The sequence below is a fragment of the Pygoscelis adeliae genome, unplaced genomic scaffold (genome assembly GCF_000699105.1).
Source record: "Pygoscelis adeliae isolate BGI_AS28 unplaced genomic scaffold, ASM69910v1 Scaffold120, whole genome shotgun sequence".
Classification (NCBI taxonomy): Eukaryota; Metazoa; Chordata; class Aves; order Sphenisciformes; family Spheniscidae; genus Pygoscelis; species Pygoscelis adeliae.
The window spans coordinates 3,777,811-3,794,350 of record NW_008824032.1 but is presented as its reverse complement, the minus strand read 5'-3'; the positions used below and the strand labels follow the sequence as shown (position 1 = coordinate 3,794,350).

Genomic DNA, 16,540 nt, shown 5'->3' with positions numbered 1-16,540 from the left:
CCACACACACTCAAAGCAGGGCTGGTCTTTCTACCAAGCTGCTCCACATTGTAAAGTATGATTCGGGCTTCATGGGGCAGAGAAAGTGAGAGAGAAACTTGAGCCTGGTGGCTGGTGCCCTCACCTTGGCTCCTCTATTTTTGGGAGACTACAGGGATATGTGGCAAGGATGCATTCTCCCTTCTTGTGCATACTTACACAGTCATACTAGGTAGAAGGTCCATAAAGTACTCATGAAAGACTCAAGAAAATGACTGGTTTTCCTCCTTTCCTGAATGAGTACCCAACCTGACTTGCCCATGTTTTCCCTTCCTCAGCTGCCAAGTCAATCTTGAACGTTTTCTTCCTACTATCTCATAGTTAGGACACTCTTCTGAAAGTCAGGAGTTTGAATCGCTTTTTGTTGAGGTGAGAACTAAACCTGGTTCCTCTGTCAATCCTGGGAACAATACATAGGAGCCTAGGTGCTTAACATAAAGCCATGGTTTCTACTCCACGGGCAAAGGACAGAAAATACAGGAGCTGTGATACCAAGTATTCCAGCAGTAGGGTGGATCCAGGCCTTAATGTACAGTGAGCTAAGCTCTGCATGTATTTCATGCCCTCCCTCAAATGCAAAGACCACAGGGAGTGCTTTTAAATAGTCGTCATTCACCTAACTCACACTTGGTTTCCCCCAAGGTCCCGCATTGCCACCCCGACTGCATTGTTTCCGGTATCAATGAACAGTTTTCCAGTCTAAGTGAATTTTCCTGTGATCAGATTTCCACTTGACTGCTGGGCTTTTGCAGTGCTTATATGCCTCTGCCAGCTGTTGCTCTGTGAGTGGGAGACGACATTTTCAGCTGAGCTGGGCACTTTCAGCATTTGCTTGAATGCGCAGACAGTGTGATTTTTTCAATTTTTTTACTGAAAAGAATTTGTGCATAAAATCAAGTTTGTTTACTTTCATTATCCCTGACTCATTCTCAGGTGAATCACACTGTGCTTCGTGATCCTACGCTGTAAGGAACTGCTAAAAGAAATCTAATGTGGTTTGAAAGTCTTTGCAACAGTGTTCCCATTGCCGTTATAATCACTCCCATTGGGAAGTAAAGTAAGTGGCACCAACATGAAGTTTCTGAACTAATATAACTGTAGTTACTGAGTAATTAAGTTCACAAACAAAAAAAAAGAAAACCCTTCATACCAAAATAGTTTTACTGGTAAAAGCATTTTAAGCACAGAGGAACTGAGTGGCTTTCACTGTTTGCATGAGGGACCACCACAGTGTGCTGATAGAATCATAGAATAGTTTGGGTTGGAAGGGACCTCTAAAGGTCACCTAGTCCAAGCCCCCTGGCAATGAGCAGGGACATCTTCAACTAGATCAGGTTGCTCAGAGCCCCATCCAACCTGACCTCAAAAATTTCGTGGAATGACTAAATCTGAGATTAAGAAAAAAAACTGCTCAGGAAACAGAATTTTCAATTTCATGAATTTTTTTTTAGCATACCAGGATGTTGTTTAACAACTCTGCAACTACACATAACAGCACAAAACCAAATCAGATCTGCACATCTTGGCCGCAGGTTTGTTTTACTCTAAGGCTGTAATACCAGTGCCTGCCTTACATTACATGGCATTTCAAAATTTCCATAGAACTTAGCAAAGAGTAACAGTTGCATCCCGCTACAAAGAGTAGAGCTTATTACCATAATTTTAAATAAAAAATGGAAATAAGTGTTCACTGGTTTTCTTTACGTGCTCCAATTTGTTTTAGTCTAAGAAATTTGTCATTTTCACAATTACGCTGTTGCTCTGGAGGCTTGTATGGAAATGTCACTGCCTATTGGTATGGTTTCACAAGTTTATTTCCTCCTTTCTTGATTGAGAGATTATCCAGATCAGTGGAATTTGTGGGTGTAATGAAGAAGGAGTGGGCCCGTTGCAGTCTACGCGCTTTTGTCTTACAGTCTGTGTGAATCAACTTGAGTCTATTGCTGGGGTTGGAAAGATGAAGAGTGGGCTGGAAGCCAGGAGTTGGCTATTAGTATTGCAGCTTTCAATCTTGGAAAATTGATTGGGTTGACAAACTCAGTTGCATATTTGAAGAGACACTAAGAACCTACTTCTCTGACAATAAGCCAGCTTGATTGTGGAGCCAAGTATTTCAGGATCAGAATGTATCTGTATATGTGTCTATGGGAGGATGCAGATGGGGCAGAGCTTCAGTAGCCCTCCAGGCCAGGCAGCTAATGCTGCCTAACTTCCCTGTGAGAACTGGAGAAATTTCTCTCAGGAATGACTTGAAAATGAAAAAGACCTTCTGCCTAAAACAACCCCAAAGCCTTTGGCTGGAGCAAACTGGGGTAAGGAAATGACTGCTGTTGCCAATAACTGTAAAGGAAAATAATGTCTGATGCTTTTGGAAAGGTATTTAGTCATCTTTCTGATCAGACTGAAGCAATTTCTTCATTTTGTTGTTCAAATAAAGCAGCTGTAGAACAGTGCCTGGACAGGGAACGCTCCTTCGCTCCTTACACTTCTTACCATTTAACACAGTCAAGGGCAAAGCTGCCTTGTTCTTCTGCAAGAAGGACCAACACGCACCAAGGAGACTTAGGAAACAGGTGTGCCCTTACCTGAAAGTCTAACGCAGCCAGGGAGATGGTACCACCACCTCATGAATGTTGTGTGACAGACTCCTAGACACACGTTTGGTTGTGTGCTTGTGCTTCTCCATCTGTTTACACCAAAGCAGTAAAGTTTTTTATTCAAAGATCTGTTTGAACTATTTGCATGCTTATGATCCTGGTGCTTTACTGAGATCATCCTTTTATTTCCTGTAGCATCTGAAATGCAGTCTCCAAAGGAAGAGTGTCCCTGCCCTAAGAAACGTACAGTCTGAGCGTATCACAGCAATATGGCCACTGGATGGCCACTACATTTTAGCCTATCTTTCCCCTCGATTTCAGAAGCAATCTGTTGCTTTGCCTTCTTTGGCAGTTACGGGAACCTGGCCAAAAGTAGAAATAGAGGAAAGAGGCAGCAATGCAATAGGAAAATACACAGATGCAAGGCTGGTATGAATCTTCCTGGCATGGACTTACTGTGAAGCCTTGTGACAAACCAATGTCCCCAGTCAGAATTTGGCAGACAGGTCTAGGTGACAAGGATAAAACACTGTAACCGTCGCTTGCCGGGTCTGGTTTCACTAGCTGATTTCTGAGGCGAGAAGTTTGCCTTGAGGAAAGGGAGGTAGGGAGGAAAGTGGTGTCGGCATCTTTTTTAACCAAAAAGTCAGTGAAGCCCTCTGCTGACACAGACTTTGGCTAATGGTCAAATAAGAGCAGAGGTGATTGCCCCTACCCTTTTTTCCCAAAAGAGCACAGGCTGGTTTATCATTAACAGAGCCAAGCTGATCGAGCAACCCACCACGGCTGTTTTTCTCTGGACAATCCTTGTACTTGTAGTGGACTAACAGGAAGATGGTTGAGGATCCGAAGAGAAAGCCGCTCATTGTTCTTGCTGTCCTCTTGCTGCTCAGCTCAGCACAAGCAGGTAAGAAAGACAAGAGTGCCTGGCAAGGGATTGAAGGTTTTACACAGAAGGATCTGAATTCAATTCTCCCTAAACAACCTGTGTGTCAAGAGGTCCTTGTTATAAACTAGTTAGGTGCCAGGAGAAAGGGTAGTGCAAGAATGGTCCTTTCTTCTCCCATGCTTTGATTCAATCAGTCTCAGTGATTTAATTCCACTAACCTGATTTAGAACAATGATCCGGGTTTGCCCTGAAGTGTAAGGAAGCGGACAAGGGACCACTTGACTTCTGGCACTGGCTTCTCCTTCTTTGAAAGCTTAGCAAGTGTAATCTGCAGTAGCTGAGAGAAAATAAACAGATGCCACGCTTCCATTTCTTTCTTTAATTGTACTGTCAATCAAAACTGCTTTTGTGACCATCACTACAGTCCCACATCACCTGCAGCTTCACAGCAGTGCACGTCCTGCCTTACCTTTACTCACGACCCCCTCGTCTTACACCATTTCTGACATGCACCATGCTTGCACTGAAACTGCCCTTGCTAGTTAAGCTGGCTCATAAGCTGTGGTTTTTCTGAATTGATCTCGGAGAACATCTCTTTCTCTCTTGCTTTTAGTACACAGGAAGACCAAAACAGACAGCAGTAAGGGACAGTCACATCCCACAAGGGGGAACCTGAATGTTGACTCTCACTTCTTTGTGCCGACCCTCAGGCCATGTTCTGCCTAGCTAGTGTAAAGTATCTTCTATGGGAACAACCAGCAGTTAGGAAGCTGGTTGTTTGATTTTTTTTATTATTATTTTTATTTTATTGTATGTGCAGATTCAAGGCTGTTTCGCTTCCTCCAGTCCAGAAAAGGGAAGGTGCATGCATTGTCATTGCAGCAGGATGCAACTATGCCAGTTTATAAAGTAATACTTTTTAGGTCAGAAGGGATCGTTTAATCAATTATTTGGCTTCCTGCTTATCGCAAGTCAACAAGTTTCACCCCATTAGTCCTTCAGTCAATCTAACATCTTACCTTCAACAAGCCTTCCAAAATAGCAGCCAGTCCTCTGAAATGACAAAAGATGGAGAATCCAGCTCTTCTGTGGGTAACCTAGCTATACATACTGCTAGCCATACATACTGCTAAACTTCTGTGCTTGCTTTCTAGCCTAAATTTGCTCATTTTTTTACTAGCTACAGGTTTGAGGTGGTTTTTTTTGCTGTCTAGATCAAAATGCCTTCTCGTAGCTTGCCCTTTCCTTCCCATAAAGCATTTTCATCCAGTAAATGAACCAATCAGGAAATTATTATTGACACATTTTTTAATCAGCATTCTCATATTTTGTCATCAGCATTCTCATATTTATTTCTGGATTTTTGATACAATTGTCAGTTAGTCTTGTACCTTCTACTAAGCCTACCAGAATTAGAATAGAAATATCCCCATTCGGTGGTGACTACCTGTTGGCAACCATTTTTTTAAAGATCTAATAGCCAGCTCATAAATGTACTTAGTAGCTGGCATATGTGGCCAATTTGGAAGAAAACCCCAACAGAATGTCATTCAAATCTCAGTAAAACAAGTCTCAGAAGTCAAAGCTACCATGACATCCAGTTATCTTCCCCAGCCAGTGCTGGAATTCCATCAAAGGACAGAAACAACTTTATCAGGCAGATAAAGTTTCCAGAATAAGCTGATTTTAATTTATGTTCTATCCTTTTAATCTTTATCAATAGAAGTGAGACTGCTACCTTCATTTTCCTAATGAATAAGAATGAGCTTTTTTTTCCGTTGCACAGATGCAGACTAAATATGCTATTCACTCTCTCTCGTTGCAGGGAATACAGACAGACTCTCAGGGCATCACTGCACTGACTTCCAGACAGCAAATGTCCTACGGGGCAGTAAACTTAAGGTCCAATTTCTCCTGTTCACCTCCTCAAGCCCCAGCTGTGGGGAGCTGATTTTAGCGGACGATGGCATCAAGAACTCCAGCTTCAACAGCAGCCTGGAAACCAAGATCATAATCCATGGCTTCAGGTGAGAGAAAGAAGAACACCGTGACTAAGTTTTTGCTGGTAAATTAAACACTGCTGGGGCATTCCCAAGCACCGGGTGGGGCTGACGCAGAAACCCCCTGCTCATGTGACGTTATTAGTCTCCCCAGCAGGGTGGCTGCATGCAAAACACCTGCTAAGAACAGAGTCTGGAGTGCTCAGCCCCAAACTGGACCTGGGAATTGTCTGGGAGACTGTTGGTGGGCCAGGGCCAGAGGCATGGAAAATGCTGCTGACAACCCTCATTACAACACAGCTTGAAGTCCTTTAGTTTGTGACCAGCTGCCTATTTTGTATGTTTCTCACATTTTTTGGAGCCTAAAAAAAGTTAGGAAATTATAATCTTTCTTTCTTTCTCTCTCTTGCTCGTTCTCTTGCTCTCTCCTCCTTTACCTCTTTCCTTTTCTTTCCTTCTTTCAACCTTTTTATTTAAGAAGTCTTTTCTTCGAGATTCTTGTCCCTTTAAATTGTCTCCTTGGAGCTCATGTCCTGATTTATCAACAGCCTGGATTAGTCAGCCATTTAGGAGCCCTGCCAGACACATTATACTTCCATTCTTGAAATTGTAGGGATTTGAGCTGGGTTTTTTTAAACTGTCACCATTCTGCAAGTTTATTTTACTGTGCCATTTTTCAGCCAGGTGTGACCATATAACATTATTTATTTTGATGTGCAAAAGCCTGAATGGAAAGTGCATAGAAGACCAAGATGAAATCACAGAAGATGTTGCAGGGTCTTTTCAGAAAATCAGCTGTTGCCCTCACGTGACATAGCACACCCCCCACCAGGTGGTATTAGGGGAAGTGGGTAGGACACAGCCTCCTCAGTTTTCCTTGAATTCTTGGGTATAGAATTTCTTTAATTGTCTACAGGTGAGGAAATGTAGGAATGAAAGACTAGGTGATTTGACCAAGGACTTCCTCCCAGTTGGTAGCAGAGCAGGATCCAGGTGCTCCTGGTCAGCTCACTTACTCCAGATGGGCTCTGTGGTGGCTAACTGAAGCACCACAGCAAGACTGAGATCTCAGCCTGAGCCCTGTGAATGTTATTTCATTCAGCAAAATATCTGGTTCCCTTCTGAATCAACCCATTATGGAAAGTGTTATTCCACCACCGCAAAGAAATGCCAGGTGTGGTTGTCTGGCACCAGAAGAAACTTTTAGCAACTGTATGGCAGCCTCCTCTGAGACATGTGAAGCTCCAGCACCAGTGAACAACATATCGGCACGTGCCCTATTTTGGAAGACACCTAACATTCTTGTTTCTGATGACTCCGCAGGGCTTTGGGTACCAAACCTTCCTGGATTGAAGGGCTTGTCCATGCCATACTGCATACAAGCCAGGTGAATGTGATCGCAGTAGACTGGGTTTATGGGTCTACAGGAGCCTATCCCTCCGCAGTGGAAAATGTCACACAGCTGGCCCTCTCCATCTCACAAGTCATCAGCAAGCTCCTGGTAAGCTACTGTGCATTTCCAGCGTGGGGGGAGCATGGCCAGAGAACATCATTCATGCAAACAATTCAGAGAACTGCTCCCAACCTGCTGTCTCCAGAAGCCGGACAAGCAGGCTCTTTATTCCAGAGTGAGCGCTGTGTAGCTCACTAAAGAGGTTTCTTTTTTCCCTCTCTCTCAGTCCAGGCTTGAGCATGCCACTGTTTTTCTTCTTTCTCTTGAGTTTTGACATTTTCTGGAAAAACATCCCTGTTGTCAGCTGCCTCTCCAGCTGGGGTCAAACCTGAAGGATGCCTTGGGTTTTCTCAGTTCCATGCTTCACTGGACAGTCGTCTTCTTCTGTCCAGAAATTTTGTGCAGGGAGCTGGAGGGGGTGGGATTTGAGGCTGTTTTATATTTGCTTTGGGCTTCAGATATACTTCCCAGCAGCTGGAAATCCCCAGATGTGTCCCAGTTCATTCGTGCACAGCACAGCTGAATACTTATGCAATGAGGGCGATACATCTTTGTGTTGATCAGCTATGCGTAAACTCTCCATGTAACGTTTGCTCTGCAGACCCAGGCTGCACAGCATGGGCGTTCCTGGGTGTGCACCACGTTGTGCACAGTCACACATTTCTATCCAGAAATACGGCAACCCTTGGAGCTGCTGTGTCATTTGAAGGTTGGGGAGGGGGGAGGTCTGTCACCCCTCATTACTGATTAGGTCACACAGGGAACAAATGACTGAGCTGGACAATGTCCCCACCACTCATTCTGTGTCTGTGCTGAGCTCTAGTCCAGCTACTGGAGGATTTTTTCTGTCCAGCCTCTCCTGCAACACTACACCACAGAAGACTATATTCTCTTCTCGTAAGCCTCAGTACTGTGCCAGGATATGGCCTCATATATTTCAAAGTCAGGATTTTTCATCTTGCCCCCATGCTCTTGTGCACCATATGCTCTCCCATTGTATGGTACTGCATCATGCAGACCAGCCTGCAGGCAGCTGAATTCCTGTGGATGGGGTCAAGTTGCGCCACGGAAGGTTTAGATTGGATGTGAGGAAAAACTTCTTTACTGAAAGAGTGGTTAAACATTGGAACAGGCTGCCCAGGGAAGTGGTTGAGTCCCCATCCCTGGAGGTATTTAAAAGACGGGTAGATGAGGCGCTTAGGGACATGGTTTAGTGGGCATGGTGGTGGTGGGTTGACAGTTGGACTCGATGATCTTAGAGGTCTCTTCCAACCTTAATGATTCAATGATTCTATGATTCTATGATTCTATCTCACATCAGGTCTAAGTGGCTGTGCTTTACCTGGCAGTTCAGCCCATGGATAAATCCTTAATCTCTGAAAATATAATCTTAAAATACTAACCAGGATATTGGTACAATGGTGGTATAAAAGTGAAAAAAAAATTTCCTTTGCTTTACTGAGAAAGATTATTCACATGGTGAACATGGGTCAGTGAGCTGAGAGAGGGAAATTCAGTCTGAAGCAAGCTGTGGAAAGAGAAGCTACAGGCTATGTAGTTATGAACAGGAGCATCTGACTGACCTGGTTAGGGTTGCATTTGCATCTGTGGACCTGAAGAAAGACTGAAAAACAGAAAGGGCAATCCATCATTCCCACATCTATTTGGTTCTCCACCATGCACCTCAAAAGCAATCCTATATTAGAAGAGTTACAGAGCTGCTGTGTGAGGTGGGACAGGGTATTTCACCTTTCTGCTGCAGAAACATTAATTTGTATTATCATCAATCTGCAGGCCCTGGGAGTCTCAGGCACATCCATCCACATCATTGGGGTAAGCCTCGGTGCGCATGTTGGGGGCCTGGTGGGGCATTTCCATGACGGTCAGCTGGGACGGATAACAGGTATCATAAAACTGAGTCTTGGGTCCTCACCTGCTCTTCAAAGGAGAGCATGAAGAGCAAGGAAAGGGAGTCATCCATAGTCGTCTTTTAATTGCATAAGGGCTCATTAGATCCAAGCTTATGGGCTTCTTCCTAGCTTCAGAAGAGCCTGACAATGCCTTTCCAGCCATCAGTCCCCTCCACACCGCCAAAAGAATGCATGTATTTGCAAAAGGGTGCTTCCACCTCTGCTCCACCCTTCAAATTGGTGCCAGCTTAAAAGAATACGAGGCCTTGTGACTAATGAAAACCCACAACACCCACATGCTTTACTTCCACTTTATAGCATGTATACCTCTGTGGTTCTTAAAATTAAAGCCCACAATGCATGTCGTTGTGGGGGAGCAGCAAGAGTGAGCTGCTCTGCAGGAAAATGTGAGCTGAGAGCCAAGGGGACAGCAAGGTAGGCAGGGGGAGCAGCCTCACTGACGAGGGACCCAGTCCTACCCTATCTGGGCAAGAAGAGCAGAGCAGGTCCAGTGACAGGAACCAGTGTCATCCACAGTCCAGTGATCACCAGGCAAGTCTGTAGTGATAAGGCAAGCCCAAGGTCAAGCCAGGAAGGCAAGTCAGCAAGATAAAAGCAGGACCAGCAAGACACAGGGCTGGGCATGGCATCTCTAGAACACAGCTCAGGCAAGGACCAAAGGCAAGAGCCTGAGCCAATGCTGGGAGGCCCCAGATGAGGCTTCTTTCTGTTCTCTCCCACAAGTCAGCTGTTTTCACAGTAGACTGGTCTACAGCCACCCAGTTGTACCAAATCAGAGCTGACTTTAAACACAGAGAGCAAGACTCCTGGGCGTGAGGAAGAGGTTGCAGTGGGGGAATTACAGAGAAAGATGGTTAGAGGCTGATCATGGCATTTAGAGCTTTTTGGTTCACTCAGGGCCTTGTCAGCCTTTAGGTATGGAGCATGAATAGAGTCACAGAATGATTTAGGTAAGAAGGGACCTTGGAAGGTCTCTAGTCCACCCCACCCCACTCAAAGCAGGGCTGCCTTCTAAGTCAGATCAGGTTGTCGAGGATCTTGTCAAGTTCTGGGAATCCCCAGGGATGGAGATTCATTTTGATAGGAGGGAAAATGCCACCACGAAGGAACAGACATAGAGGCTCTAGTAGAGTGACCACAGCTCCCAGTCTGCCTCAGCCCATCCTGGTCTGCCCACAGAGGTACTCTCAAGGAGGGTCTCATTGCACACTCAGCAGGACAGTCCAGAGAAATGTTGGTTCAGCCTTCACATGTCACAGCTACCCACACTGCATGAAATACAGGCATTTCTTAACAGGAGCTGAGTTTCATGCAGGGCCCTTTTTTAAGCTGTGAATCAGAGTTTACATTAGGAGGGTCTTGGAGTAACCACTGTCCTGCACCAGAATTTTATGATCAGCAACGTCTTCCCATGAGCAGAAGCAGACGCTTTCCCAGGAAACCATGATAATTAACTTCAGAGTCAGAGACTTTTCCCCTTTCTGTTGTCTACATATAATAAAAGCTCTGCAGGTTTATTTATTCCATTAATTTTTAACTCTGCTAGAAGACAACCCCTTTTCTACACTCCTGATTGTCCTGTGATTTCATAGGCACACTGGGTGTTGCAGGTTTCAGTTCAGATTTAGGAGCCTGAAAGACAGGTGGAATTAGACCCAAGATATATCTGATCTCCTCTCCCACCTCCTCACACACATTCATACACGCACAGAGGAATGTGATTCCCAGAGCCATAATTTGCTGAAGTGTTTTCAATCACCTAAAAAGAGCTGTGGAGCAAAACCAGAGTGAGTCTTGGAGATCAGAGCACGGACTTTATTTTTGTGAAGTGAGTTCCTTTAACCCATGCCTGTTCCTGTGCATATCTCCCTGTGCAGGAAAGCAAATGGTACAGGAACTGGAATGAACAGCCCGTATCCAAAATTGCTGAAGAGCGATTTGTTTCAATACTTGCAGAGGAAATGAAAAAGCCTGAAAGAACTCAGTTGCATGCAGTATAGCTTCAGTGAATGGTTTTCTTAGCTGCTGAGGATGTACATCTCAATGGAGTTTATGCAGCTTGTGCTTGGAGGAGGTAGGCATAGAGAATAGAGGATAGAAATGTGCTTGCCTCGGAGCTGTGCTAGAATTGACTGCTACTCATATTAGGTGTTTCTCCCTCGTCAGGAAGAACTTTAAGCTATACCAAATAACACTTTTCAGTATCTTTTAAAGCCTTTAACTAAAACTTGGTCTGTAGAGGTGGGTGGGGAACCTCTCAGCTTTTTGTATGTGTCAAGATTAAAGAACACAGAAGAAAAATTAAAGCAGTAAATTATTCTGAGCACGTGTCCCATTATTAGCTTTTATTTATAGAAATAGGAAAGAATTTCTTTTCCTTCTTTCCCTTTTCCTCCTGCCCTCCCCCCTCACACATACAGACACGTCAATTTGTGTATTGTTGATACTGCCTTCTCCATAGAGAATTAATGGGACTGAGTCCTAGGCAGTGAAACTGGCAGCTCTGAGGCTAAGTGGCATGTGGAGCAGAGCTGCTTCTTAAACTATTGTTGTTGCCTGGGGAGTGAAAAAAATCTTGTGAGATTACTTTTCTACAAAAAGTAAGCAGGATAAACCTCAGCCAGAACAAAAGAAAATAACCTGTTCCTTGGTATTGCCAAGGAAAATTTTCTGTATTTCTTTGACTCCCCAGAAGTTGCTCTAGGAGCAAGTTTTAGGCAAAAACATAGATGGCTGCTCAAGGACTCAATTTTATTTGTGGGGAGAGGGCTCAGAAGCTTCTTTGTTTTAAGGATGCTTGATAGTATCAAACCTTTGTAATGCTTGGATTGGTTAATGGCTGTGATGCTGAATTCATCACCTAACTGATGATCTTCAGTGGCATTTCTCAGACTGTAGTGCTAATACAGATGACGGTACAATTAGGGAAGGTGTTAGGAGTTTGATTCTCTCTCACTGGAAATCCAAAAGACACTGTGCACCCACTCTGTCAGAGCTATTTGAGGCTCAGTCATGGCTTTACAGCCTAGAAGCTTGAGGTACAAAACTGCTAAAGGGGAGTGGAACAGTGGAGGACAAGGTAAGGAAGCTGCAGTGGAAGTTAGCAGGGGCAGAAGCCATTCTGGAGCATAATCAGTGCGACCTGGGAATAATTTATCTCTTCTGCCTAGCAACATTTTTAAAGTTTTGGATAAAATAACTGGTCCAGAACTAAGAAAGAGAGGGGCTGAAGAGCACTTTTTGAGGTGTTTGATTTTGTTACAGGCCTGGATCCCGCAGGCCCTAAGTACACCAGAGCCAGCCCTGAGGAACGCCTGGATCCTGGGGATGCCCTCTTTGTGGAAGCCATTCATACCGATGCTGACAGTAAGCTGGCTTCCATCTTCTTCGGCCCGTGCTTCTGTTCCTCCTGCCATCATTATTGCTAAGGAGTCTGTAGGTCATTGTCCCTTTTTTGCCAGATTACCATGAGTTCAGGTTCACTCTGAGGAAGTTTCTTCATTAGACAGGCTTTAATGATGAATTCATTGGCAGGTATCCATACCCCAGAGCACTTCAAGCAACAGACAGGTGGAGGTTAGACAGAGGGCAATCTTCCAGCAAGTATTTCTTCCTTAACCCTGCTACAGCAGAGTGACTTTATGCAGAACCAGCTCAGCGTGGCTTTTATCACCTGGAAGGAATGTACATGTCTAGTCTCACTTCGCTTTTTCCCACACAATGTAAGAAAGGTGCCACTGCAAGTGCCGATGGAAAGTAACAGAGTCAAACCAACAGCTGGTGCAACAGCAGAGTAACTTTTATAAAGCACTTAGGGTCTGCATAGGCAGAACATGCTCAAGAATAATGTGGTGCCTTTGAGTCACACCTCTTGCCTAGAGATCACAAAAATCTCTCCCAACATAACTCTCAATCATGCCTCATAATCCCCCATTATGGTTGTGGTCAGTTTTGTTCTCCTTTACACAGAATCAAGAACCTGAGTCACAGAGGTGTTGATTAAGCTGCAGTTCCCCGTCATTTTGATGGCAGGGCCTGGAGCACTCCCTGCTCCATGCAGCAAACCTGCATAATGCAGGCGTGTAGGAACAGGAAATCTGTCCTTGCTGTCTCCAGCACTGGAGCTGGGTCCAGCACTACTAATGTTCAACCAATTATTGGGGCCTGTCATACACCACGTAGGGTAAAGCCTGTAGAAGAGCCAAGTGTAAGAATGAAGTGGCATTTCACCTCCTTTCAGATTTCGGGATCCGGATTCCTGTAGGCCACATCGATTATTTTGTCAATGGAGGCAAAGATCAGCCAGGATGCCCCCGATTCATCTCTGCAGGTGAGAACACTCTGTGGTCAAGCAAAGGGCTTTCATGGCCATTTAGCAGCCTGTGAAAATGCTGTTTGGCAACCAGCTCCTGCTACAGTCAGGGCAAACATCAAAATGAGACAACATGTATTTGTAAAGACATATGGCAGCAGGGATTCGTGACCTACATCTCCTCTCAGCAGTACAACAAGCAGCTGAAGTTAAAATCACATACAGGTCAAATGTCTTGGCAGTACCGCTGTTAAGAGACGTGATTTTGGTGACAATTCTGTATGAGCCAAAACCATCAGTAGAGTTTGTATCAACAAAGAAAACATTTTTGCTAGAAAGTGTCTTAGGTACTACTAGCAAAAGCTTCTTTTTGTTTTCATGCTGCAAGCTGTGTCTATACTTAGAGAGACAGCTTGTATGATTACTGCCCTTTCCTTCTAGAGAATAGGACTTTCCACAGTAAATAGTGTGGATAAATATTCAAATATGTTCTGGATGAGCCAGCTGCATTGAGGGTCAGGTTACAGGGGACACCTATGGTACTTCACTTCCCATAGCTGGGGTCCCAGTGCAGGTGGGAGTCAAAGCTATTGTACCCCCTTGCAGAGAGCTTGGGGGTTCATCGATGGTATACTGATGGAGACGTGGCAGCCCTGTGGTCCCCCTCTTCTGAGGGACTCTGTTAGTCTGGGAGATACACTTCTAACTTCCTGCGTAACTTCTCCTGCAGTGGGATCTGGGCTTGTAGTCACCGATGCTCTGCAAAATGTTATTAATGGGAAGGGGATTGCTGCAGAATCAGTAAGAGTGTTTGTTGACTCTCAGTTCCTTGGGAACATGCAAAAAGACTGAAGCCAACAGAAAGGCTCATGGCTGCTTTTCTCTGGGTGCATTTTTTCTTGCAGGCTATAAGTATCTGATCTGCGATCACATGAGGGCAGTACATCTCTATGTCAGCGCCTTGAAACATTCCTGTCCGATCATGGCATTCCCCTGTGCAAGTCATCAAGATTTTTTAAACGGTCGTTGCCTGGACTGTGTTGACCCCTTCCTGTTCTCCTGTCCCAGAATAGGTACAGTACCAGCACGAGACCTTCCTGGAGCAGTTGACAATACATTCCTGATGGGTGTCAGTGCAGAGCACAGTACGCAGTTCAGCTTTCTCTGAGCAGGATTTGCTCTGGATCTCTTTGGGCATAGTAAGAAGCTGTTTCGTTTCAGGCTTCTATAGAGAAGCTCTAAAAGCTCATGTATTGCCTGAGGTAGAACACCAAAATCTTGAACATTTCTGATCTTTAAATGTTTCACAAGGTCCACAAATTAGTTGAAAGAGAGTCTCCAGAATCACGTGCCTAACAAGTGGGCAATTAGCTCCAAAAGTGTCTTGTTTAGAGAAGCAGCTAGAAATTTTAGCCCAAGCCTGAAGTCCCATTCTTCTACAAACCACTCTGTTGCTGTGTCACTTCCTTCTCATAAATTCCTGACATGACCACCCCAAAGATGAACTCTCTGGACTGGGAGAAGGTAATAGTTGCCTGTTTGAGGCTTCTGAAACTGGGCTATGGCACGAGGAGAGGAAGTGTCTTCTGATGCTATTTGCAGTCTGGTACCAGAGGACTATAAGGAGAGGCCTCTTTTGGTATAGGTGCTCTCAGATCAGCCACCCCTTCCCCAACTCACCAAGCCACATTGTCAGCCAGTCAGTGGTGCAGGCCTCAAGTTGTGGTGGTCTTTTCACTTGACCGAGAAATTCAGTTTCCCAGCACCTTGTGTTTGCATTGTCATTTACATATGCGCTAAGTTTCCTGACTTGGTAGTCTTTAGTCTTGCTCATTTTGTACGGGTGCAACTGATGACACAGTTTGTTAGCAGAGGAATGAAACAAAGCTGCCAAGAGGTACTCTGATGATGATTACCTGGGGTAGCCAAAATAGGTTTTCTGAGGGAATGTTAACCTGTCAAACAGACACCACAAACCTGTACTTGCTCTGATTTGCACTGGTATGAAAAAAGGGTCTGTCCTCCAAGACAGTGGAGTTGGGCAGGGTGAGTGGAGGTGAAGCAGGACCAATTATATTTCTGTTCTGGGTCATTCATGGCTTTCCCTGCACTGGCTTTATTTCCTCCTGCAGGCCTGCTGGAGCAGGCAGGTGTCAGCATGAGAAAGCTGCCCAAGGAAGTGAAAGTTTATTTAATGACCAGTCCCTCAGCCCCATTCTGTGGTAAGTAGCAAGAGAAAAAATGACTCGGGGGGTGCTGACCAAATGAGGCAGGTCCTCCAGGGAGGCCAGGTAGTTACAACTCAGCATCCCCATCTGAATCAGCTGCTGTGGCCCAGACGGTCTGAGACACACAGCTGAAGAGCAATAACCCTGCACATATGCCCCGTAAAGCCCTTTCCAATGGATTTATTAGTGTGGGCACAGCCCTGGATTAACACAGCCTCATGGGTTTAGGACCGAAGTAAAGGGTAGTGAAAATGCCTGCCTGTTTACACTGGACTATGCAGACCTGCCGACTGTGCCTCGCACAGCACAGAGGCTAGTATCTTTCTTATGTCTGTTCAATCTTCTTTCTGCTGGTGGGGCCAGGGAATGGCTGCTAGAGGCCTTCTTTTGGCAGGGGTAGGTCCAACCGATAGTACCTGCCCTCACTCCCACGTGCTTTGCCTCTTGCTCAGTCCATCACAGCCTGGTTGAGTTCCACTTGCAGAAGAAAAGAAACAGAGTCACCAGCATTGAGATCACTTTCTGCAGCAACAGCACCAAGGACACAGCGAAGATCACCATGTGAGTGGCAGTGCATGCTTCTGGCCTGTTTTTTCCCAGCTCCATGTGTAAGGATGTTTACCCCGGTTCAGGAAAGGCACAACAATAGCGTATCTCCCTGAGTGCAGTCACTGTGTGACGAACAACAACCTTTCTTCTTGAGTCCTTCCACATTCACCTTAAATGCTTTCAAGAATCAGGCATGTGCTACCATGACTCGGTAACCCTGGCTAGGTCCACCTCTTCCCTGAGTGCACAAAGCAGTAGGTATACTCCAGGATCCCCAAATTTGAACACGTCTGTGTTGCTATGCTGGTTCCTTTTCTGCACCGTACCCTTGCCTGGTGCCAATTCAAACCACTATCACTGTCAGATAGTTATTAGCCCTACTCTGCCAGACAGAGATGGCTACAGCAAGACGCCATCCACCAGAGGTTCCAGACTGATGGGCTTGGTGGCTTAGACATTTCTCTTGATGCCCAATAGGACAGCAGTGGCAAAGAGGAGACAAGTGCATCTCGGCACAGTCGGAAATGTGTTCAGTAGCTTGT

At 45.2% G+C, this 16,540-nt stretch overlaps 1 protein-coding gene across 1 annotated transcript in view; it reads left to right on the top strand.

The window, feature by feature from the left end:
- Positions 1-3,470: 3,470 nt before the first annotated feature.
- PLA1A (phospholipase A1 member A) overlaps positions 3,471-16,540 on the top strand; it is a 17,676-nt gene continuing 4,606 nt past the window's right edge. The window contains exons 1-9 of the mRNA XM_009329336.1: positions 3,471-3,543; positions 5,351-5,552; positions 6,849-7,026; positions 8,773-8,881; positions 12,174-12,275; positions 13,150-13,239; positions 14,127-14,294; positions 15,354-15,443; positions 15,902-16,010. Coding sequence (XP_009327611.1) covers positions 3,471-3,543; positions 5,351-5,552; positions 6,849-7,026; positions 8,773-8,881; positions 12,174-12,275; positions 13,150-13,239; positions 14,127-14,294; positions 15,354-15,443; positions 15,902-16,010 — 1,121 coding nt within the window. The remainder of the gene's footprint in view (positions 3,544-5,350; positions 5,553-6,848; positions 7,027-8,772; positions 8,882-12,173; positions 12,276-13,149; positions 13,240-14,126; positions 14,295-15,353; positions 15,444-15,901; positions 16,011-16,540) is intronic.